This window comes from Bactrocera tryoni, chromosome 4, assembly GCF_016617805.1.
Source record: "Bactrocera tryoni isolate S06 chromosome 4, CSIRO_BtryS06_freeze2, whole genome shotgun sequence".
NCBI classification, from domain to species: Eukaryota; Metazoa; Arthropoda; class Insecta; order Diptera; family Tephritidae; genus Bactrocera; species Bactrocera tryoni.
Window position 1 is genome coordinate 3,609,134 of NC_052502.1, and position 24,234 is coordinate 3,633,367.

The following is a 24,234-nucleotide window of genomic DNA, read 5'->3' on the forward strand; positions in this document are numbered from 1 at the left end:
CTGGGAGTTATAGCGATTTTAGTATATCACTCTCAGTATTTATTCCATAGAAATAGAACGGAAATTCTGGGACTTATTTTTTTTATTCTACATTTATTCTAGCACTCCACAAAAATGAGCATAACTCTCTTTAAACTGAAGCTATTGACTTCAAAGCGGTATCAAATTAAAGCTTTTATTGCCACCATTCAAATAAGAAATTAAATAGATTTTGGTTTTATATAAAACTTCAGAGTTTTTCAACAAATATCGAAAAATCATGAAAATTTGACGTTTATAATTCTTGTTCGGACCACCCTATACTTTATTTAAAAAACTAATCATAGGGTATTTATCAGAAATAAAAGAAGAATTAAAATACATTTTTTTTGTAAATTTTTCGAAGAACTTTTTTTTTTTACTTTTGTTGAAAATTTGACCCAACAATTTTTTTCGGTGTAATTTTTTTTCACTCATTCTGTTTGGGATTTCATTCTGACCAATCTGTAGAAGTTTCTCATCGATACTATTAAAATTACAGTTTAGGCAATATGATTTCCAAAAAATTCCGGTTTCGCAACACTGTGCGTATGCTGAATATATCGATCAGTGTATGAGTTATACATACGTTTGTATATATAAAATTGCTTGGAGTTCGATCCTCTGGTTGACGTTTTACGCCTTGTAGTATTTTCCTGGATTTGATATAATAATAATTCATTTGAGGAATGTTTTCTGCGGCTACAACCAGGTATTTTAAGAACTCAAACTTTATATACATATACATATGTATGCATATGTACATATATTTTTTTGGAGGATGTAATTTGTTGAATTGAGTTAAACGTAAAATAGAGACATAAAAAGCAGGTATCACATATCTACCTCTTATGACTAAATAACCATTAAACTTTTTTTGCGTCACTAACTCACTTCTCACTTTATTTATCTGTAGTTTCATGTTTCACAAAAAAATATTTGAAAATATCAACACTTGTAAATGTGTCTATTCAATGTTTATTTTAAAATTTCATAATAATCTAATTCAAAACTATTACATATATGAGTGAAATTGTCATTTATATTTCTTAATAAATTAGCATATAATATAGTTTTAAACAAAACTCAAAAGTACAATGCAAAAACATTTTTATACCAGAGACCGTAATCATTATAAGTTCTTTTTAAAAAACAACGTTATATAATGATTCTTACGATTTTCTTCACTGTTAATGACTGAATGGAGCAATTCCATAATAACGTATAAGCAATCATTCCGTTGGAAGAAAAAATGAATAAAAAAATTTTAAATATATATAATTTTTATTTTTTTCACTCGAAATAAAACTCTCTTTTTTATTAATATATATGTATGTATATGTAAACTCCAAATTTTTCGCATGTGCTTTTAAAACAAACAAGGGACAAATGTCCTGTTCTTAAAAATTCATAAAAAATCTGTAATCTAAAAGTGAGTTTTATTTTAAGCAAAAAAAAAATAAATAAATAAAAACCATATTATATTTTGCTCAAATGTTAGGCTAATGAGTTATTTTAGAATTGCTTAAAATTAATCATTATCGGTGAAAAAGTCATAAAATCTGATGTAAAAAATCATGAAATGTATAGATCGTTGAAAAAGGATTAACACATTATCCTTTTTTGGATGCCGATTCTAAACGATCGATGCTTTCATTTGGAACTTTATTTACGGTTCTGTTTTTAAACTAATTTTGCGTAACATGCATAAGAGTTTATTACTTTTACTATTATTATGCTCTCATGTGCTATATCTAGGCAAACTATCGTCTCTTATTAACACGTTCAATGTATTTCGTTTTATTCAAAGCACGATTTCCCGCGTTTGGGTCCATCATACGCTTCCAGTCAGTTTGACCAACTACAAAGCCGATAGCACGCATCTTCTCCTGTGCTCGCTTCTCTTCGATATCTGCCCAACGCACCTAATCAATAAAACACATTTGTTAATTTTTCTTTACTTATTCTAAAACCAAAAGATCTTACCCTCTTTTTGCCGTTCGCACTGGTTTTAGGCGGTTCCCAATCGTCCATTTGTAGGTAGTCCTCCATTGTAGCTGTCTTACGCCTTTGCATTAATTTGTTTGTGCCATCCAAACGAGCTGCGTTCAAATATCAAATTTATATCAAATGTGATGCAAAGCACAAGAATATTCGTGAATACATTATATTAGATTCTTAGGTTTTATATTTACATATTTATGCATTTCTCCCAAAAAAAAGTATAAATACATTAACTTGTAAATCTAAGTGTGTATTGCAAACACTTACCAAGGTTTTCAGATGTGGTATCACTCTCCCACTTGCTCTTTAAGAATCCAAACTGTATTGAAAATATTCGTTTCAAGTTACATTCAATTATACATACAAAATGTTCAAACCAGTAATAATAGGTATGAACTAAAGTTTTAAAATATTTAGAAGAAATTGTCCCTTACGAAACGCGCATAGCACATTAATATTGGTATTATCTTTTATTCAGGATTTCAAAAACATTCAATCCATGCTTTGAAATGCTCGAAAACAACAAAGAACGAATAATTAAAAAAAATGTATGTTCGTCTTTTACAAGGCTACTGATCGTTTTTGCATGTCCAAAATTGTAGGCAGCTTTAAATATACATATCTTAACTTACACTAGCTGTATCATCAGCCGCCTCGTTACTATCTTCAGTTTCGTTGTCAGCTTGCGACTGTGTCAAATTACTATCATCGGGCGCACCACTATTGCTGTTATTATCCTGTAATGAAAACATCCACAAGCCATGAAATAACGCAATCCAATCATTTTCTAAATACGTTTAGTTCGGATGCCTTTAAGCAATGGTTGTATATTCATCAAATCGTAGATATTATTTTCAATACAAGAAATATAATTGCAATATCGTAGCATTTAAGAAAATTCCCAATGTTCTTATTTTATACATACGGATATCCTAATATATATATATATATATATATATACACATATATTTATATAATGTTTTAGCATCAGAACAAACAGTCGGTTATCATAGATTATTCATTGTTAGAAACGTTTGTTTTAGCCAATGTATGCATTGTATCTAATGGCAAGGACAATTTTTAAATTTTTACAGCAGAGGTCATATAAAGGACAACATATGTAGAAGACATTTCTGAATACAATAAGAAATCGCATATATGTATAATATGTAGTTCACTTAAAACTAGTTATGAATAACTTTTTGGTCATACATTTCGACTGGGGAGATGGTTGGTTGTGCCAAAATAGAGGGGGAAGGCACTAGTCTTGGCGAATCTTTTAATAATGTTGGCCAAAATGTTGAAAATTTAATTATATATATAATAAATAGAATATATATGTTTTTGATCTATTAAGTACAAGAAATTATAAAAAAATAATTTTCAAAATTCTCTTAAGACTTATTTTTCACTGCTGTAATCACACACAAAACTATATATTAATGACATGTGACATTTTACATTAAGCAATGGAGCAAGTAAAATTTATGAAATGGCATGTAACTTATTACACTTATTGCAATTAACCGTATCGTTTTTAAACCTTAAATAGCAACAGACGTTCTTTTCTAAATATACTCTCAGATGTGGGAACAATCTATTAGTTTCCCTTATTTTTGAATATTCCTAATAAAGGTTGGCATGTCGGTAGGGGAGAACTTAATGTTAGAAGGAGTGAAAAGCGCACATACCTTTTTTTCTTCTTTTACGCAGAAATTTGTGTGAAGATTGGAAGCTGTATTTTTTCCTTTTCTTAATTAAATTTCCGTTTTTTAATTAAGTAGGTAAAGTTGAACATTTAAAGGTTGTTTTCTTGATTTCTTAAAGATATTTTCTCATTATATCAAAGTACGCATATATTTTACTTAAACATATAAAATCGAAACAAATTTATAAAATAAATAAAGATAATGCATCCGATGCATTATTATATATTTACCATCACCATATCTTCGGCATCTTCCATTTCCACAAGATTTTCCAACAATGAAGACACATCCAATTTGATGTAATGAAGCGGTGTCTGTTTCCAATTATCAATTATACCTTTAATATCTTTTTCAGATCTTTCGTGGATGTTGCGATTCATGCAGATCTCCAAGTCGAACATCAAGTCAACTATATACGGCTATTAAAAATAGATATGAAGCCAAGCAAAGCAATATACAGTATAGATTAGCATTTCATTTCCCTAAAATTATGTGATTTATATGCCGAAAATGCTTACCATGAAACCAGAGTCTTTCGAGTGGCAATAAAACTCATTTAACGTGCGCAACGAGTTGTTATTGCAGTCGATTATAATAAAATCGTATAAATTATCTGAAATAGTTTTCTTAAATGATTTTATCAAATATTGCATGTATGTCTCCTCCATATCAGCATCGTACTCATATAGAACTTCTTTTTTCGGTATCTAAATTGTTGAAGAAAAACAATACAACAAATACTTTCTAGAAATGTATGCAATTAATAATTTATTAAACTTAAAATGTGAAACCGTTACATAATTATAATTTTGTTTATTAAAAGTGCAGATGATTAGTCTGCCGCTCACCTTTTTGCCGGTTTTGGGACACCGTTCTTCGTAATCGTTCTCGATTAGGAAATAATCATCGATACTCAAAATACGAGGATTAGTTCCGCCCATTTCCAACTCTTTTTCTTTGATCAACTTTGCAACATATGATTTTCCACTGCCGGGCGGTCCCCGCAATATCACACAAACCTTTTTGGGGCGTGACAGACGACCGGGTTTAAGGAGAATCTCATCAACAGTTATGGTGTTTTTATTTTCTATACTGGGGAATGACATTTGTACATGTCCGCTTGAAAGTTTAGCTATGTTCTCATTAGCTTCCGCAGTCGATGGGAACAAGGACTGAGTGGGCGCAGTGGCGTCTTGTTGCACTGAGCACACATATGGTCGGTTTGTCGTTAGCATTGGTGGCGGTGGAGGAGCCGGTGACTCACAATCACGGCTGTTCTCCAAATTTCTACAATGTTAAATTTAATGAAAGCACAAAATGGAATAACTGTTTATGTGTAGAATCGAGATTTGAGCTCCAGTCATTTGCCCACGTGCAACGTTCGCATTGTGGCCATAAATTTATGGATATTTATACTCATGTAACGAACGTTTTCAATAGCAAATAACACGGTGCACTCCAATCTGATTCGTTATAGTGGCTGACTTACTCTTCATTGTCAGATATTTCTTCAAGCTCTTCATTAGCTCCAATTGGTGAACTCACATTAGTACTGATTGTTTCAGTTGAATTTACAGCTGACTTTTCTGCATTCTCACGTTCACTCTGTTAAGGATTAATCGTTTATTTTAACGAAATCTCGGCACAGAATGCTCGGTAAATCAAAATATTTTGTATTTTTTGTGTGCATGTTTAATCCAAATTTGAAAATAATGCTAGTTTTACTCATTTATTACCTTGTTTTCTGATTCACTTTGATCTCGATGCTGCCCTGGAATGGTGGGCATATTAGACGCTTGTATATTTTCATTTTGTGATCCAACACGATTTGGTTGATTCTTCTTCTTCTTTTTCTTATTCTTTTTTGTAGGATTGGCATTCATATTGCCAAATCTTGTAGCTGTTGGATTGGACGCATGTCCATATTCAAAAGTTTTTACCGGTTTGAAATCTTCCGAAAAATTGGGCATATTCCTATTGAAGGTGTTCGATGGGGCTCCAGAAGCAGAACCAGAATCAGTAGTGGTACTAGCTCCCTTATGACCATAATCTATTACTTTCGGTTTTGGTACGGCAGTATTTTGGTAATCAATTACTTGTACAGGTCGAAAGTAGTCATCTCCGTAACCAAGCTTGTTTCCTGGGCTGTTTGATTAATTTCATATTTTGAAAATTTTAAAAATTATTAATGTAGACTTGCAACACTAGTGTAGATTCCATATTAACTTGAAATACTTTCTTTTTACATTTTTTTCTTTATTTTATAGCATAACTTGGTAACATTTAGAACACACGAACCATAATACGAACTCACAAAGGCCATTTCTGTAAGAAACTGCTTTCATATCGAAACATAATTTTCGTTATCATTAAAATTAAAACAATTTTGTTTCATTGGTTGTTTATATACTAGCATGTATACGGAATAGACGATCTTTTAATTTTTATTTTCTCATTAATTAAAAATACATATATATATCTTTAGTGAGTGAGGAAGGGCAAACAGTGGAACAATAGATGCGAGAGTATTTGTAAGAAGTAAAAAAGAGGGTGTATTGTAATTTGAGGGGTCGTCGTTAATTTTGAACCGATGGCACACAGAACTTCACTAGATCAATTCCTCTATTAGCATATTAGAACATTACCAATTTACACTGTAATTGCTTAATTTTAAGCATTTCGTGAATTTATAGACATCTGGAAAGCAATTAGACTATAATTATGATTATATTGACATACACATATGATCAAAATAATAAATACATTCCTTTAACCTGCAAATGCGGTTAAATTTTGAATGCTTGTCGAGACGAGTTGAAATCCGGGATCTATCTGTCCGTCCGTCCACCTATGCAAGCTGTAACTTGAGTAAAAATTTAGACATCGTAATGAAACTTGATACACGAGTTCCTTGTATAAAACGGAGAACGAGTTCGTAAAAATGAGCATTATCGAACCACTGCCTCGCCCACAAATACCATTATGCGGCAACCTAGAAAGTGCCACAACTAATCACTTATGCTCAAAAATGAACATGTGCCTTGATACCAAGGGCACTACTTAGTCGGAGTGCAGCAATATATATGTTTTTTATAATTATTCTACATATTAAGAATAATAAATGACATAAATTAAAAAATATGTAATACTCACGATTATAAGAGCACATACAGTCTACTAATCATAAATATGTATGTTCAAATGTAATGAACATGCAAACACACATGCATAAATACACACATAAACATACAGTGTTGGACAAAACATATTGGACAGATGGCTATGAAATTACAATTTTGGATATAAAAAAGTACTTAAATATAATGGCATATTGTTTATTTAGTGAAAAAATTAAAAACCTTATAATTTACTTTAATAGTTTACATTTTATACGAAAGAAATTACAAGTACCCTATATTCACTGCGACAAAACATATTGAACTAGTCGCAGTTTTTCGCGATAAGGGTCATCGAAAATCAATTTGAACAACGACATACAAAATCAGCATCATTTTAGTTTAACCAAGTGTCTTTACATAAAAAGTTGTAATGCGATTAAAATTCTACTAATTTTATTATAAAGAAATTTAAAGACAGTGGTTCTGCGAAAACTCACCTTCGTGGAGGACAACCCAAAGCTACAACACGACATTTTTTTCGGATAAAATGGCTTAGGTTCAAATAATTTCCAAGGTTTTGTAAGTTTTCATAAAATAAATAATAATTCTTTAAATCTGAGTGATTTTTTTATATTTAAAACAAGAAAAAACGTTAACTTCGGCTGCACCGAAGCTTATATAACCTTCACAGGAGCATTTCTTTTAGTAACTATGTGTTCAGTTTGTAAGGAAGCTATATGCTATAGTAATCCGATCTGAACAATTTCATCCGATATTACATTATTTCTATGAATAATAACTCATACCAAATTTCCTGAAGATATATCGCCAAATGAGGAAGTTTCCTATGCAAGCATTTCATTCCGATCATTCAGTTTGTATTACATTGTTGCCTTAGAAAATAATCTATACAAAATTTCGTGAACATATCTTGTCAAATGTGACAGTTTTCTATACAAGAACTTGATTCCGATCGTTCAGTTTGTATGGCAGCTATATGTTATAGTGGACCGATATCGGCAGTTCCGACAAATGAGCAGCTTCTTGAAGAGAAAATGACGTTTGCAAAATTTCAAAATGATATCTCAACAAGTAAGGAAGGGCTAAGTTCGGGTGTCACCAAACATTTTATACTCTCGCATTATAAAGTGATAATAATTTACATATTTTTTTATTTTGCTGTAAAATTAATTAGATTAGATCAATTTGTGTACTTTGAGCATTGAATTGTATTTTCATTTCCTAATGTATATATTATACAGAGAAGGCATCAGATGGAATTCAAAATAACGTTATATTGGAAGAAGGCGTGGTTGTGAACCGATTTCACCCATATTTCGTACATGTCATCAGGGTGTTAAGAAAATATTATGTATCGAATTTCATTGAAATCGGTTGAGTAGTTCCTGAGATATGGTTTTTGGTCCATAAGTGGGCGGCGCCACGCCCATTTTCAATTTTTAAAAAAAGCCTGGGTGCAGCTTCCTTCTGCCTTTCTTCCGTAAAATTTGGTGTTTCTGACGTTTTTTGTTAGTCGGTTAACGCACTTTTAGTGATTTTCAACATAACCTTTGTATGGGAGGTGGGCGTGGTTATTATCCGATTTATTCCATTTTTGAACTGTATATGGAAATGCCTGAAAGAAACGACTTTATAGAGTTTGGTTGACATAGCTATAGTAGTTTCTGAGATATGTATAAAAAACTTAGTAGGGGGCGGGGCCACGCCCACTTTTCCAAAAGAAATACTTCCAAATATGCCCCTCCCTAATGCGATCCTTTGTGACAAATTTCACTTTAATATCTTTATTTATGGCTTAGTTATGACACTTTATAGGTTTTCGGTTTCCGCCATTTTTTGGGCGTGGGAGTGGGCCGATTTTGCCCATCTTCGAACTTAACCTTCTTATGGAGCCAAGAAATACGTGTACCAAGTTTCATCATGATATCTCAATTTTTACTCAAGTTACAGCTTGCACGGACGGACGGACGGACAGACAGACATCCGGATTTCAACTCTACTCGTCACCCTGATCACTTTGGTATATATAACCCTATATCTGACTCTTTTAGTTTTAGGACTTACAAACAACCGTTATGTGAACAAAACTATAATACTCTTCTTAGCAACTTTGTTGCGAGAGTATAAAAACTGAGGGACTAGTTCGTATATATACAGACAGACGGACGGACAGACAGACGGACCTGGCTAAATCGACTCAGCTCAACATACTGATCATTTATACTACATGTATAGTAGATACTTTATAGGGTCTCCGACGCTTTCTTCTGGGTGTTATAAGCTTCGTGACAAACTTAATATACCCTGCTCAGGGTATAATGATAATTGCAGGAATAGGGAATGATAATGTAATTCGTAGGTATGAGTCAGAGAACTTCAACGAGTAATAAATTTTTGTTTGTGCTTAAGTACTGATCCGTTATTCTGTCTGATTCTGTCAGTTCAGTTCATGTACACGAAACGAACTGTTTGTCTTCAAATCAGCGATAGAGAACAACTTTGTATCACTAGTGATCACCTTATACCTGTTTTGTTTATGAACGTTCGTATCAGCAGAAAATACCCGAAGTGATGCAAACTCATGCTTCAATGATTGAAATGATCGACAGAGTTTGGTTTGTATGTCATCCCCTTAACACTGATTTACTAGTGCACTTTTGTTCTGTTTCAAATACATATGTTTGTGTTTGTATAATGGAAATTCCATCGAGTACATACATACAACAAATGTATGCATATCTATGTATGTAAGTTCTCGATGAAATTTCCATTGTTTACGCTTCGAAAATTTGTAACATGCGCACATTTTCAAAGCTGATACATTTTTTGCTACACATGAGTCAAATCAGTCCAGCAGAATTGTGTTGTACTCAGAGATTTACCCATAGATTTACTTATACATAGTTTACCCAAATTTTCTTTTCAATTCAAACAATCGTCGCAACGCTATGAACTGACATGATACGATTGCAACCGAAGCCAGCCATACGTTTACATGATCGTGATTGCCGAAGAACAGATTGTTCGTGTTGCATCAGGTCAGTTGACGCTGGCGGCTAATTCAGAAAGAATCCTTTCCTGATAATAGTATGTATGTATGTCAAAAATGGGTTGAATGTGATCAATAGTTAGCCCCAATATACCTAATATAAAGATTTTCGAACTTTCGGGTGACTTTATGCAGCATATATTGGCCAATATGTGAGTTACCTCATTGTGGTTAAAATCGGGTGAAAACTAATACCAGAATTTTCGAACATCCGGCTGGCTTTACTCCATATGATTTGTGATTGTATGTGAGGTACCTTAATGAAACCTAGAGAACATCTTATTAGTATCTGGCATATAAAATAGATCAAATCGGGTTGATAGTACCGCAACTGCCATATTTTAATATACAATTTTGCCACCTGAAGGAGTTTCCCCAAACTTTGTTTCCTGCCAGTTCTTCTTCTTCTTACACCCGAACTTAATGCTTCTTTACTCTTTAGTAATTTTCATACTTGCTAATTACTCTAAGGTTTTCAGCAAATCGGTCGATTTATTTTAATGGTTCGTTCTTTCGCTTGTATAGCTCCTTATTTAAAAGGCAATTAAATCTTAAAAATTTTATAAAAGTGTAGAAATAAGCATTACAGTGCTGAGGAGAATCGTCTCGAACCTCAAAAAAAGAGTACACAAGTCTCTCTAAATAGGACCCATTCATATTTTCCATAATCATGGTGCTGCTTTTCAGAGAATGGTGTATGACCAATATATCGTATTACAGACACCATGAATAGAGATCTTAGAAAACTGAAGCTAATACATTTTTTCAGTCACAGATAAGTTTTTATTTAAATTTGTATTACTAATATCTTAATATAAAAGTGAATTTATTAGTAAAGCCTCACGGGTGAATGTACTTATTATTTTGACCATGGTTGTATATAACCACATGTGACAGCGACAGCAAACTTCTGTAGATAAATTCGAATTAAAGAAATTTTGGAATAAAACACCGATTTTAACGGCTTCTTGTTCTATCCCCACCTTATTAGGAGAATTTATACCAGTTTTTTTAAATTATTTTTCAATTTCGAAAATTTGGTGCATCATAGAAAACTTTTACTTACTGAATATTTATGTAATCGTTTATAAAGAATGAAAGTATTCTTTATGTTTTTATATTCAAAAATGTTTTATTACGCTCTTTTTTTTTCAAGCACTTTACGCTTGCGCTAAAGAGAAGAGAAGACTTGCTAAATAGTTCGTTTGTACAATTTAGTTTTCATATTCGATTTACTTTAATAAAAATATTTTTGATGATTACGAAGCTTTACCAACGCTTGCTGCAAATATATTTTGAGAAAACCTTGCACGTTGTGAGCGTTATAGCCGAAACAGCCAAAAACGTAGACCCGTGGCCCGTGTCAGCTGATACGACCTATCTTATGGGCGCGCAATGTAAGTGGACAGCGAAAATCGCTACTCCCGTCTCTCTTTGCCGTAGGATGCCGTAGAAAGTCTTACGTTTTGGATTTTTCCCGTAGAAACGTGTCAGCTGATTGCTCTCTCACAACACAGGGTTGCCAGTCTCGATATACTTTAGTAATCATAAAAATTGACTTCAATACGTTTGCAATTTTCTTAAACTAACTCAAAATCAGAGTCGAATGCTATTTTTTATAAATATATTAACTATTTTTAATAGTTTGTTTTCAGTTTTTATTATTTATATTATGAAAAATTGTAATTGAAAAGTTAGATGTGTACAAAACTATATATGCGTATTGAGCAATGGCAACATTATTCAAATGAAAACAAAAAAAGATGGCTGATTTTTACGGGCTCAACTTTTGACAAATTTTGCTCGCTACGGGCGGCAACTGAGGAAGAGAGGAGCAGAATTCGCTGTTTCTGCTTTTATTTACTCGTATCATTTTGAGCTAATAAGTTTATACTTCTGGGTGAATAGAGGGACACAACTTGTCTTATGTTTATTAAATCTTTATTTAGATAAAATTACTAAGACATATTCGGTAACGTTTTAAGAGGTATGTTCACTGATAGAGATTTCTTTCACGTAACCTATGTTTTATAGTCATAAAAATAAGTCTCAAGTTTATTTGCATCGAGAAAAATATTTTCAACAAGCTGACCCCGCAGCCGTTGTCCCGCATGAAATTATGTGTTTTGAAATGAAAAAAAAGTTGAAATTATATTGTGTCGAAAATGATTTATTTTCGATTTTTCTACATTTTTTTAATGTAGCGCAACTTAATAAACATAGTTTTTTGATTTCTGTTCTGGTGCGTAAATATGCAGAGAAGATGGGTTTCCAACTCGTCAACACGCCACATATATCTGGCCGTGTGAAAAACATAGCATTTCCCGATTTCCTTGTGTCCTGTTGATTGTCAACGCAAAGGCAATTTTCCCTAGAAATTGTATACGTTTGAACTGAAATGGCTGTCCCTTGTATTCGATAACTGCGTCATAATCAGTCGGGTTCCATTACACAGTTTCGGCGCATGAAGATTGTGAAACGTAATAATGACAGATCCAACTGTGAGACGCAATTTGGAAATTCCACTGGATAATTTACGGTTTCGTCTTCCTTGTCAAGACGATCGATCGATTTATATGAGCGCAAACCTCCCAGAATTTGACTTTAAATCTTACAGTTTAAGTCATTAACATCGGTATTTTTGGCAGCTAAAATTGCGCGTGCACTCAAGCAATCGCAGTTACGATAATTTAACCAATGTTCGGATAAACATTCGTGATGAGTTCATGTTCCGTTGAAGTGAATCGACAAAAGGGAGGTGAAATTGATATCAAACCACTGGAAGTATCAACCGAAATTTGCCCATTTCCAATTCTAAGCGAATACAATGTAAAATGTCGTCGGCAATGTCATTTTTTCGTATCCCATGATTAACGCGAATTTGAAGGCTGATATGTCAAAATGATCTCCGCGAAAAGTATGCGAACTTCAGTGGCATGCGAAGTAACTATCGCATTGTCCTACGTCTGTTTCCAGGGATTATCATATTCCAGTAAATGCTACTGCTGGCATGCTTCTCAAAAAGGTGCACACACTGTACCATTCACAATACGCAATGTGTGTGAAGAATGTGTGCGTGCGGCAAACATCTTTTTTACTACTCAACAGAATACATTCAGCATCTAACAGCACCATATATACCACAGGTTGCTTCAAGATAAAGATCATCAAACATCGCAGCTATTGTTTAATAAGTCGAGCTGTGATATCGTTACGATCGCTAGCTGATTGACCGCGATCCATAATTCCGCACGTATGTCATCGCATTTTGGGAGTACTTCTTGCCTTTTCTTGGGCTGCCATACGTTGATGGCAAAAAGAACGCCGACCAATATTAGCGCGACCTCTTCGTGGCTTCGTAACGAATTTCAATATGCAATTGATCACATTGTGTGAAACACACATAAAGTTTTCACTGAATAACTTTAAATAATTTTTCCTTTGGATAGCCGGAAGAAAAAAGCAAGCGATCAAAATTGAACAATTCAAATAATTTACAAATCAAAATATTGAAAAACAAAACAAACAAACATTGAAAAAAAATGTGTGTGGAAAATGTTACTTTTTGGAATTGTCCAATTATCCGACTTCTCCTCAATAAAAGTATAAGGTTTCTAAACCTTTCCCGATCCACAACAAACAACCTTTCAATTTCAAGATTGGTTCAACCGTTCTCTTAGTGTTACTAACAAACAAACATTCATTTTTATTGTAACGTTTGTATGGGGAAAAGAAAAGGGCTGTTTTTATGGGTTTTCCGGAAATTATTCGAATTTTTCTCGCCGTAAAAACCATCTTTGAACTTCAACGAACATTTAAGAAAAAAGAATTGGCCAAATTGGTCCGGGCGTTATTGAGTTATGAGCGTACATACATTTTGACGATTCATTTTCATTTATATATTTGTATGTAGATAGATATACATACATATGTATGTAGATAGATATGAAACTTTGAAAGCATTTTTCAGAAAACTACTTTTCTCAATTTTTCAAAGCGAGGGGAGTCGAAGTGGGAATGATTTCTTTTGAAGTTGTTAATTGCAATTTCTTATAGAAATTAACGGATTGCTAATTTAATTTGATTTCTATTTTTTTTTTAGATTACACCGAAGGCTTATAACTGGTCACGATAAAAATAATCTCTTATTAATTGAGCTTTAAATTTATTGCATTCTTTGTGGAAAGTATGGTGAGTTTAGCCATGCTAGGTAAGTGAAGTTGAGTAAAAATATTTTTATTTTTTTCAGCTGATAATTTTCAGTCGTCGATGACGACGTCTTTACATGAAGCTTATTACAGTTCGAATAAAAAAGTTTATAAATAGCAAATAGGTGTTTTAAAAAATTAAAAAAAATAGACTGACTTCGAAAACGACAATACATATTAGTAAGGAATAATGTCCTGTAATGCATAAACCTGGTTACTACGTTTACACATGACAATTGGTTCACGAATTTGAAGCATAAACCTTTCAATGAATTCGATTTTTGGGTGTAAGCAAAGGTGAAAATCAATTCATGAATGAGTGAAACTTCATACTTCAGTTCACGAATCTGCAAACGGTACATTTTTGAATTCGTGAATTAAAGAAATCGTTAACTAACGTACGCCCAAACGTAGTATACATATTAATTTATTTCTACATAAACAATATATTCGCCAATGTGAGAATAACATCGGTAATCCACTTGGTAAACTGACATGGTTTGAATTCGTGTATTACAAGTAAGGAAGGGCTAAGTTCGGGTGCAACCGCATATTTTATACTCTTGCAACTGGCAAGAATCAAAGCCAGGGAAATACCATAATATGTAAAACGTCAACCAGAGAATCGGAATTTAACTATATGTAACCTATATACTGGCCGAGATATTCAGCATATATATGTACGTAGTATATGGGAGTTGGCGTAGTATCGATCCGATTTTATCTATTAACTATTATCATACGACATACTATAAACTTTTCCCTGGGTTTCATTCATCATCTGATATGACTCAAAGATAACTCAATTATTGGCCGATATATGAAGTATAAAAGCAGCAGGAAGTTCGAAAATCTTTATATTAGGTATATGGGAAGTATTGACCCGATTCAATTCATTTTAGATACACAGATTTACTATTATCAGGAAAGGATTCTGTCTGAATTTCAATTGTATATCATATACATACATTGAGCGATATACGTACCGTCATATGGGAAGTGAGCGGGGTTATCTTTCGATTTCATTAATTTTCACACTGTCGGTAGGAGTTCTTATTGTATTTTTCCTGGGAGAATTTGGTTATTGTAGCTTTAGTAATTTAGGAGATATGTAAATTGAACTTTTTAGAGAGCGGGATCACGCCCACTTTTTCAAAATTTCTTCGCTCACAGATGCCTCTTGCTACTGAGATCCCCTGTGTCAAATTAGTTTTATATAATATTTTAATTTGTCTTTAGTTATTGCACTTTAAATGGTTTTTGGTTAATGGCGCTTTGTGGGTGTGGCTGTGGTCCGATTACGCCCATCTACGAACTCTTTTTTTTTTTTTTTTACTAAGGAACGCCCTTACAAAGTTTCATCAAAATATCTCAATTTCACTTAATTTACAGCGTGTACGGACGGACGGACGGATAGACAGACAGTCACCCGGATTTCAACACGTCTCGTCATCCAGATCATTTATATATACATAACTCTATATCTATCTCGATTAGTTTTAGGTGAAACGTGCAACCGTTAAGAGAACAAAACTATTATACTCTGTAGCAACATATTGCAAGCTATTAACATAATTTTTAGAAATATATGTTACGGACTAAATAAAATATGTAAAAATAAATAAATTTATGTTTTTTTAATTCATTGAGAAATATTTTACAATCCGCTAAAATTGTTCAACTCGGCTTCGGCCGAATGTCGGTTCGGGTGGTATACAGTCGTTTACTCCTTATTATTTAAAATTTGTGAAGGTGCCATTTAGTCATTGTTAAACGAACTATGGATCTTGTATAAAACAGAGGCACAAACACAAAGTTTTAAAGTACAATCCTCTCGCAAACGTTCTTACAGTTATTCTGCACAAATTCTTTTGAGCTCTGATGCCAAATGATTTAGCTCTCTCATCTCACAAGATGAAAATTTATATTTAAAATTTTTTTTCCATTTTTTCTCGGGTAACATTAATGGAGGATTAATGGTACTAACTTTTCTGGGTAATCACATCATATTAGTTCAAGCCTTCTTCAATATTTGCGAGACATTTTTTTATACGTTTCGAACGACTCAATTTGTTATCGAGTTTAAAAAACAATAATGGAAAATTCCTTAAACAATTTGTGAGTAGTCTTAGTGAATGTGATTCGAATACTATTTATATTATTTTTATATTTCTCTCTAACTTGCAACTTAAATAAGTAGGGATATAAAATTAAATTAGTACATAAATTCATGCCAAGGGTGTTAAAATAACAATGCTTTTATCTTAAATTTTCTGTGAACTATTCTTCACATAAATTACAATACAAAGCTTTAAAATTCGAAAAGAAATTCGCGGTAAATTAACAATGGTTTGAACGGGACTTAGTATTTATTTATGAACATTATTTTATTGGAATATTAGATACTAGACAGTTGGCAAAAAGGACGTCGGTGCACACTAAGCGTGACTTGTTCGTACCAAGTTCGAATGAGATATAGGTGATAAATAGGAAGTGCAAGTTAGCCCCTCGATATTACGCATTTTAAAATATTAGTTCTATAAGAGATTATATCCACTTGTGGATTTCAAAAAATATGAGCGTATTTGTAGGAATTTTTAAATTAAGTGCCATTTTTTCTCAAAACTTTAAATGATGAATAATATTTTTAATAATTTCGATTTTTTAAGTCACTATTACATATAAAGTGTAAATTTTTCCTCAAAATAACGATTTTTTTTGGAAATTCACCATTTTGTTGAAATTTAGACTAGTCGTTTGATCACTATCAGCACTCTCTACAGTAATGAAAATCTTCCTCACCGCTAGACATCTTTTTTCAGATAATGGGAATCAAAATTTTTCAAATGAATGATATTAAAGTACATTAAATTCTGTAAATGTACGTTTTTTTTTTATTTACATTAATATTTATTATACATTTTTCTGACGCTCAAGTGGATACAACATCTTAAGATTTTCCCCAAAAGTGTGCCGTGGCAGCATCTCTTCCCTTAGGGTGGCCGCAGAATGGACGCTTAAAACCGAGTCGAGCCCATTTTTCCATTTACGCAACTCGCGCATTTACGCTCGAATCGACTTTGAGCGTACACTCTTCGGGCACCCTTACAAACCCTCTTCTGAGTTAATGATAAATAAATAAAAGCATTTGGGTTGATAAAATTTTTACTTTTATTCCATACCTTTTAATTAGGTATTAAATATTTATGAAGATACGGTTTATAATCATTTTAATTAATTAATAATTAATAGCATTGAGTTTGTGTGAAAAGTTGTTTGAAATAGATGAATTTCAGCATCGTTAACTTCGCGGAATACTCGGTAGGCACAAATTGCCCTGTTTCAATAAACAATAACAAAATGTATCTTAACCGAATCATCCATCGAAGTTGTGAATTTAGTAGACAATTCAACATATTTCAACAACTTTGGTGCTTTACAAGTCAAAAATCAAATATTGTTCAATGAGCATTCTGAAACATTATAATTCGTAATTTATTAATATGTAGTGCATAAATTGTTGTTTTTATTTACTGTGTCATTACCGCATTAAAAGTGAACTAATGTGGTCGACAACTTAAATCTACTTGACAACAACTAGTTTCGACAGGTTTTGTGTGTAGATTATCTGCTCTAATCGCGGTTGCCAGACTTGGAACTCCTCTGCCTTTTATTAAAAAATGGCTTCTTATTAACACCACTAATTGCATTTGGGATTGTGGATTATTTTGTTAAATGGACCCACGATTCGAATATGTTTGTTACGTTACATGTAATTCGTATTTGTCAAGGGGACAATGAAAAGAGAAGGAATGGAATAGAAATTCCAGCATTAACAGTTTTTTCAATGTGGTTATACACTATTTTACTACAATTAGAAAGTGTATTGGCGCGCTATAACACAGATTTGTGAGACCGAAGAGAACGATGCTCTCAAAGACAGCGATCATTTTAAGTATATGGGGAAGGGCAAGGTGCAAACATACACAAATACATACATACCTTTGTAGAATCGGTCAAAAATTATCCAGAAACAAAAATTTAACTAATCAAAGATTTCGTAATCAAATTTTAAATTTAAAAATTATCTTATGGAGGTACGTATGCAGGTATGTATGAATGCATATAAGTTTTGTGAGCATTGCAGTTGAGTATTTATCACACAAATTTAAGTAAATGAATAAAAAATAATAATATTTTCATACTTATACATGATTTATCTGTCGTATACATAGTATACGAACATGTGAATCATAATAAGCATATAACATTTAATACACCTCAATTGCAATGACAAAATTAGTAAAGAACTCAAAATGTTAACCTTAACTTTTGCAGTCTTTCAACACTTTAAAATCTAAAGTTTATTTTATACGCGTGGTATTTCTATTAATTTTTGGAGTTAGTAAAATAATTCACTTCTGCTATTTGAAATATGTATCAATTGAAGAGGCTTCTAACATTACTTCAGATGCTCAAATGGCATTGAAGACTTGCTAATCCGATTTTTCATAAAATCATTAAATGTAATATGTGAGAGGGAATAATCTGAGTTGATTTTCAGATATTTTTATGAAATCTGCTTCAATATGAAACCATTTATTTAAATTTAAAATGTCGAATGCCTAAATACAAACTTATGTATTTTATGTATATTATTTAAATTTAAAAAACAAGCAAATTTTCTTTTGTGCCGACTATGCATATGGTTTCATGTTATATAAATAAAAAAATGGGTCGATGTATTTTTGGAATTGCTGCGAAAACCTTACAACTTACAAATTGCGTCGAAATAAAATCCATATTACATAATGAATTCGTTAATTAGTAATTAAATTAAAATCTTTATCTTGTACTGATACTGGAGAATAACAAATTGATTTTTTAATCAACTCAAAGTTTAAGGGCAAATATGAGGAGTACAATCGGTCAAAAATCTTAAAATTGTAGTTATTGAATTCGAAAAATTGTAATTAATTCGCAATATAACGGGTTGTGAGTTTCCTACAACATGTAAAAGTTTTTCTTGGTTTTGAGTTCAGGACGAAAATTCTCTCAATATAAAAAATTAACATATCTTTATATTCGTGTTTTATAGCATTTTTTAATTCAGTGCCTTTAATTAAAAAAAATATTCATTATATTCACATGCCAACTTTTTTCAAGAACTTTGTAAAGGCTGATAAATGATCGAGTAACTAAAGAAATATATACGCGCTACCATAAAGTGAGTTTATATTTGTGGAAATAGTTTAATTTTTAATAATTATGAGATGGCTTTTAAAATATTTATCTCTTTCGGATCTCACACCTCTTTTAAATGTTTATGAGAATTTAATTAATATGAAAAAAAAAACAATTTAAACATACCCGTCAACCCATGAGGTTTCCCTTTCTGTAGCTTCTTCGCTTTGTCTGCCTTTGTCATCAGGACCACCGCCACGACGGGATGAATTCTGGTTTCTGCGTTCTTCCATGTCCTTATTATTTCTACCAAAATTGCGGCGGTCATCATTAGGTGCACTCCTACCAAATTTCGAGCTATTGCCACCACCACCACTACCACCATAATTTGGACCATTGCCACCTCTGAAATTAGGACCATCACCTCGGAAATTCGTTCCATTACCACCGCCAAAATTTTGACCATCATCCCGGAAGTTCGGCCCATAACCACCACCGAAATTTGGGCCGTCATCTCGGAAATTCGGTCCATTGCCACCGACGAAATTTGATCCACCTTGACCAAATCTATTGAAATTGGGTCCGTTTCTATTGTAATTGGGTCTATTCGGACCATTTCCACAATTGCCTCCTTCAAAATCAAAATTACCTCCCATTCCTCCGAAATTCGGACCACGATCATTAAAGTTTGGACCATTGCCACCAAAGTTCAGCCGGTTACCACTAAAATTTGGACCCCCAAATTGGGGACCGTTTCCTCCAAAATTCTGGTTGTTTGCACCAAAGTTTGGACCGCTTCCGCGAAAATTGCGCTCATTTCCCCCATAATTTGATCCAAAGTTTGAGCCGTTTCCGACAGGATTATTTGTGTTGGATTTGTTTTGTTGTAATTGCTGCAGCAACATAGGTAACTGCTGAAGAAACTGTGGAGGCGGAGCACAGCTCGGATCTGCACTTTCCCTGCCCTGAGCTTTAGCTAAGGCCTGAGAAATTTTCTGCATAAACATAGGGTCTCTTAGAGCATCGCCCAAATTAGGAATGGCATTAGAAATATGAGGATGTATTTGCTGTTCATCTCGTCGAATTTCTCTATGAAAATCTTTGCCGCCATCATTATTATCTTCGTCATCATCGTCAATAGATGCAGGCGCGATAAAATCTACCGGCTTTTCTATTACCACATCAAATAGTGAAGGTATTTTGTTAACAACCTTTGGTTTTTCTGGTTTTTCTTGTTCCGACTTTTCTTCACTCAGCACATTTTCAGTGCTTTCCTCTGCGATTTTTATTGGGTTTTTGTCTTCGTTAGTACTGCCAGCACCATCATCACCTTCTACCAAATCCAGTCCAGGAATTCCCTCCGATTTGCCAAATATATTACAAATAGCTCCGGAAGAATCGGCAGTGTTATTTTCTTCCTCTTCCACAAGGGAGATAATTTCGGTTACACAATCATTTGTTAGTTTCTGCGTTTTAGGACTTTCTATGGGTGCACTGAAGCGACTCTTTCGCTTACCTAAGATACCGGTAGAACCACTCGTTGTCGCGCATTTTTCAACTGGTTCTGATGGCTTTTCATCGCTTAATTGATCGGTTTCAAGATTTCCCTGTTCATCGCTTATTTCCTCATTACCCGAAATAGGTTGGTTTGAATTTTCTTCTTCTTCTTCTTCTACTTCTTCTTCATCTTCTTTATTTTGATCATTACTAACGTCTCGGTCTTCTTGTTTAGGGCTCTCATCAGCTTTGCATTCTGCATTCCGTTCATTTGTCAACCCGTCATTACCATCTTGAGCTCGCTTATCACCTGTATCAGGCTTTTTGTCAATTTGTTGTAATTTCCTTAGCCGCATTTGCTCACGTCGTTCCATTATTCTTTGACGTTGCTTTTCGAACTCCTGCTCATAACGGCGATACATCTCACGGTCGGGATGATTAGCATTCGCAAGCTTCCATTGCTCGAATTGTTCTTCCCAACGTTGGAATTGAAGATCAAAACTCTTTTCGTCCAAATCAGGTCGTGGTTGTTTTTGCTCAGTTGTCAAATGATCTGCTTCTGAATCATAATTGCTCTGATTCTGACTATTCCGCTCATTTTGGAAATTCTCTTCAGGGTTGGGGTTTCTATTGAAATTATTATTTGGACCGAAATTTCGATCATTTGAATTTGATCTTCGATTCATATTGTTCTGCCCGAAGTTTCGTTCGTTTGAATTCGAACGTCTGTTATAATTATTTGGACCAAAACTTTTTTCATTTGAAGCGGATATATGATTAAAGATGTCATTTGAGCGGTTATTACGACTATTTCCTCGATTTGAAGAATTGAAATTGTTGTTCATTCCAAAGCTATCTCCATTGTCTCCTTGTCCGAGATTTCGATCATTTGAACGAGATCTCGATGAAAAAGGATTGTTCGGACTAATATTTTTATTAATGTTGTCTGATCCCATATTAATGCTATTACGAGGACTAATGTTGAATTCGTTCCTATCTGAGAAACTGTTGAAATTGCTTCTATTTGACAAGTTGCGGTCGTTTGAATTAAATCTTACATTAGAATTTTTATCCTGGGCAAAATTATCTTCGGTATTTTCAATGAAAGTATTATTCGAATCATTATTTCTACCATTATTATCATACCTTTGCCCATAAAATGGACTATTATCTCCATGCCGCTGTTTGAAATTACCACCAAAGTTCCGCCCATTTGGACCAAATCTTTGATTCATGTTATTATTTCGACTTTGCATCATGTTATTTCCACCAAAATTCCTTTCGTTTCCATCGTTCTGTTCATTATGGTAAAAGTTGTTGTTTGAATAATTTCTTTGATTTCTATCATTGTTACAAAACTGTTCACTTCTATTACCCTGACGATTTCCACTCTGATCATTATTTTCATACTGATACCCCTGATTACTAAAATTATCATTATTTCTACGGTTATTGTTATTGAATAACTCTTGGAAATTATGCCCACTGGAAGTTTGATTACGATTAGCATTCCATTGAGTAGACCCTTGAATCTCTTGACGAGTCTGAGGAATATTTTCTATGTGATCTTCATTATTATTTCCACTTACATTATCCTTTTCACTGTTCCAACGATTATTTGCATTTTTATTTATGGTATCGAAACCGTCTCGACTGTTTCGGTTCTCAAATGAAGCATTCATATTATTAACATTTGTAAACTCATATTCATTTAAATTATTTCGATCTTCATTTCTTGCATTCCAGTTATTTTGACCCCTTTCTTGAGAAATGAACTGGTTTCCCGACCGAGTACTACCAAAATTTGTATCAAAGTTGTTTTTATTTTGATTCCATTGACTTTTGGGTTCATTTTGGTTTTGCTTAATTTCATTACCTTGCTGATTGGAATTAGATATCCATGAGTTTGCACCTTGACCACGAAAATCATTTCGATCAGTAGACGATTGATGTACGTTATTATTGTAGTTACTACCGCCACCGAGTTGGTTCGAGTTACTATTCGGATTACCAAAAGTTGGCATACTAGGATGTTGTTTTTGCGTAACTTGCGGCATATTAGACATTGGTTGAGGCTGAGAATTCTGTTGTGGCTTTGCTACTATTGGAGGCGGTTGTTGAAAATTGGGAATTTGACCAAAGTTAGGAGGTTGCTGATTAAAGCTTGGAGGTGGTTGATTATAATTGAATTGTTGTTGCGGTTGCTGATATGAAGCTGTCCATTGAGGATAATTCATATTTGGGAATTGCCCCACTGGAGGAGGTTGATGTATTGGGGCAGAACCTTGGTTAAGAGGTAAAACTTGGCTCTGGGCCGAATGCGACTGAATTGACACCGGCGGTGGTTGCGTGTAGATTTGAGGTGTTCCAGAAATTTTAACGTTTGTTTGTTGTCCATCAGAGGGAGGCGGAGGTGGTGGTTGTTGTACCGACTGTATCTGCAAAGGCTGTGCTTGAACTGGTGCTTGGGGTTGAACCTGTTGGTAGTAGTTATTAAAATTCGTACTTTGTCCTGTTGAAGATGCAGCAGCCATTTCCCTTTTATACTAAGTGCAAAATATAAAATATTTTATAATACAACTTACAATATAAATAATTCTTTATATTACCTGTTCACCGTACTGGGCGTGCCACTTTGCGTATTCTTGTTGATAAGCTTGCCATTGCTGCCAGTGTTGTTGTAAAGCATATTGTTGTTCTGGGGTCAAAGCGGCATACTGAGCTTCAGTATACTGCCCATAAGGTCCACTTGGAGTTGATGCTTGCACAGTTGCGCTTGTGGTAGACACACTACTAGGTAACATTGGTCCTATAATTGGTGCTGAGTTCCCAGTTGTTTGTTCCGCTGGAGCCGGAGGAGGTGCTGTTGTAGGAGGCGGCGGAGCAACGGAAGGTGGTGGAGGTTGAGGTGGCGGGCATTGTGGTGCCGGTATTGGCGGAATTGGAGCACTAGCCGCGAGTCCAGCCCATTGATTCCACATATCTCTTAATACAATTATGTTCACTTAACTATTCAATTATTTCGTTCAAATCAAAGGGTTGTCTGAAATTTTTTCTCACTTTTATATGTTTTTCAACGAGTCTATTCTTTATGGGAATCGTAAACTTATTACTTCACTTTTTTGGTAAAACTAATTAGTAAAAGCGTGCAAAAACAATAGTCACCAATTATTTTGTTGAATAGTCGCCATTTTTACTTCACGAAAAAACTATATATGGTAAAATCACGATATATTTATTGTTATAGATATTAAAAATCGACTTTTCTTATCGATTTTAAAGATGACATCACAATAGAAACCAAAATGCAGATAATTTTAAAATTTGATGTAAAATCCTAAAAATATATTTTATGAAAAATGAAAATATATGTAACGTCTTTATTAATGTCTAATAAATAAATCCCATGTAATAAATTTAAATAT

The 24,234-nt window shown here is 33.5% G+C and overlaps 1 protein-coding gene across 1 annotated transcript; it reads right to left on the minus strand.

Moving 5' to 3' along the window:
- Nucleotides 1-980: 980 nt before the first annotated feature.
- On the minus strand, nucleotides 981-24,000 carry LOC120773730 (putative uncharacterized protein DDB_G0282133). The gene is made up of 11 exons (XM_040102786.1): nucleotides 23,419-24,000; nucleotides 19,499-23,355; nucleotides 5,468-5,876; nucleotides 5,221-5,336; nucleotides 4,580-5,018; nucleotides 4,250-4,438; nucleotides 3,962-4,150; nucleotides 2,655-2,759; nucleotides 2,290-2,341; nucleotides 2,005-2,120; nucleotides 981-1,943 (listed from the first exon to the last, which is right to left on the minus strand). The coding sequence occupies exons 1-11, from the start codon at nucleotides 23,788-23,790 to the stop codon at nucleotides 1,782-1,784; spliced, it is 6,006 nt and encodes a 2,001-aa protein (XP_039958720.1). The 5' UTR covers nucleotides 23,791-24,000; the 3' UTR covers nucleotides 981-1,781.
- Between the last annotated feature and the right edge of the window lie 234 nt (nucleotides 24,001-24,234).

Excerpts from the sequence above, each read along its gene's own strand:
- LOC120773730 (XM_040102786.1), bottom strand. The coding sequence starts at position 23,790 with ATGTGGAATCAATGGGCTGGACTCGCGGCTAGTGCTCCAATTCCGCCA. Across the intron at positions 5,877-19,498 it reads GAAACCTCATGGGTTGACGG|CCCAGGAAACAAGCTTGGTT; the intron begins GTATGTTTAAAT and ends TTAATCAAACAG. Across the intron at positions 4,439-4,579 it reads GTCCCAAAACCGGCAAAAAG|ATACCGAAAAAAGAAGTTCT; the intron begins GTGAGCGGCAGA and ends TCAACAATTTAG.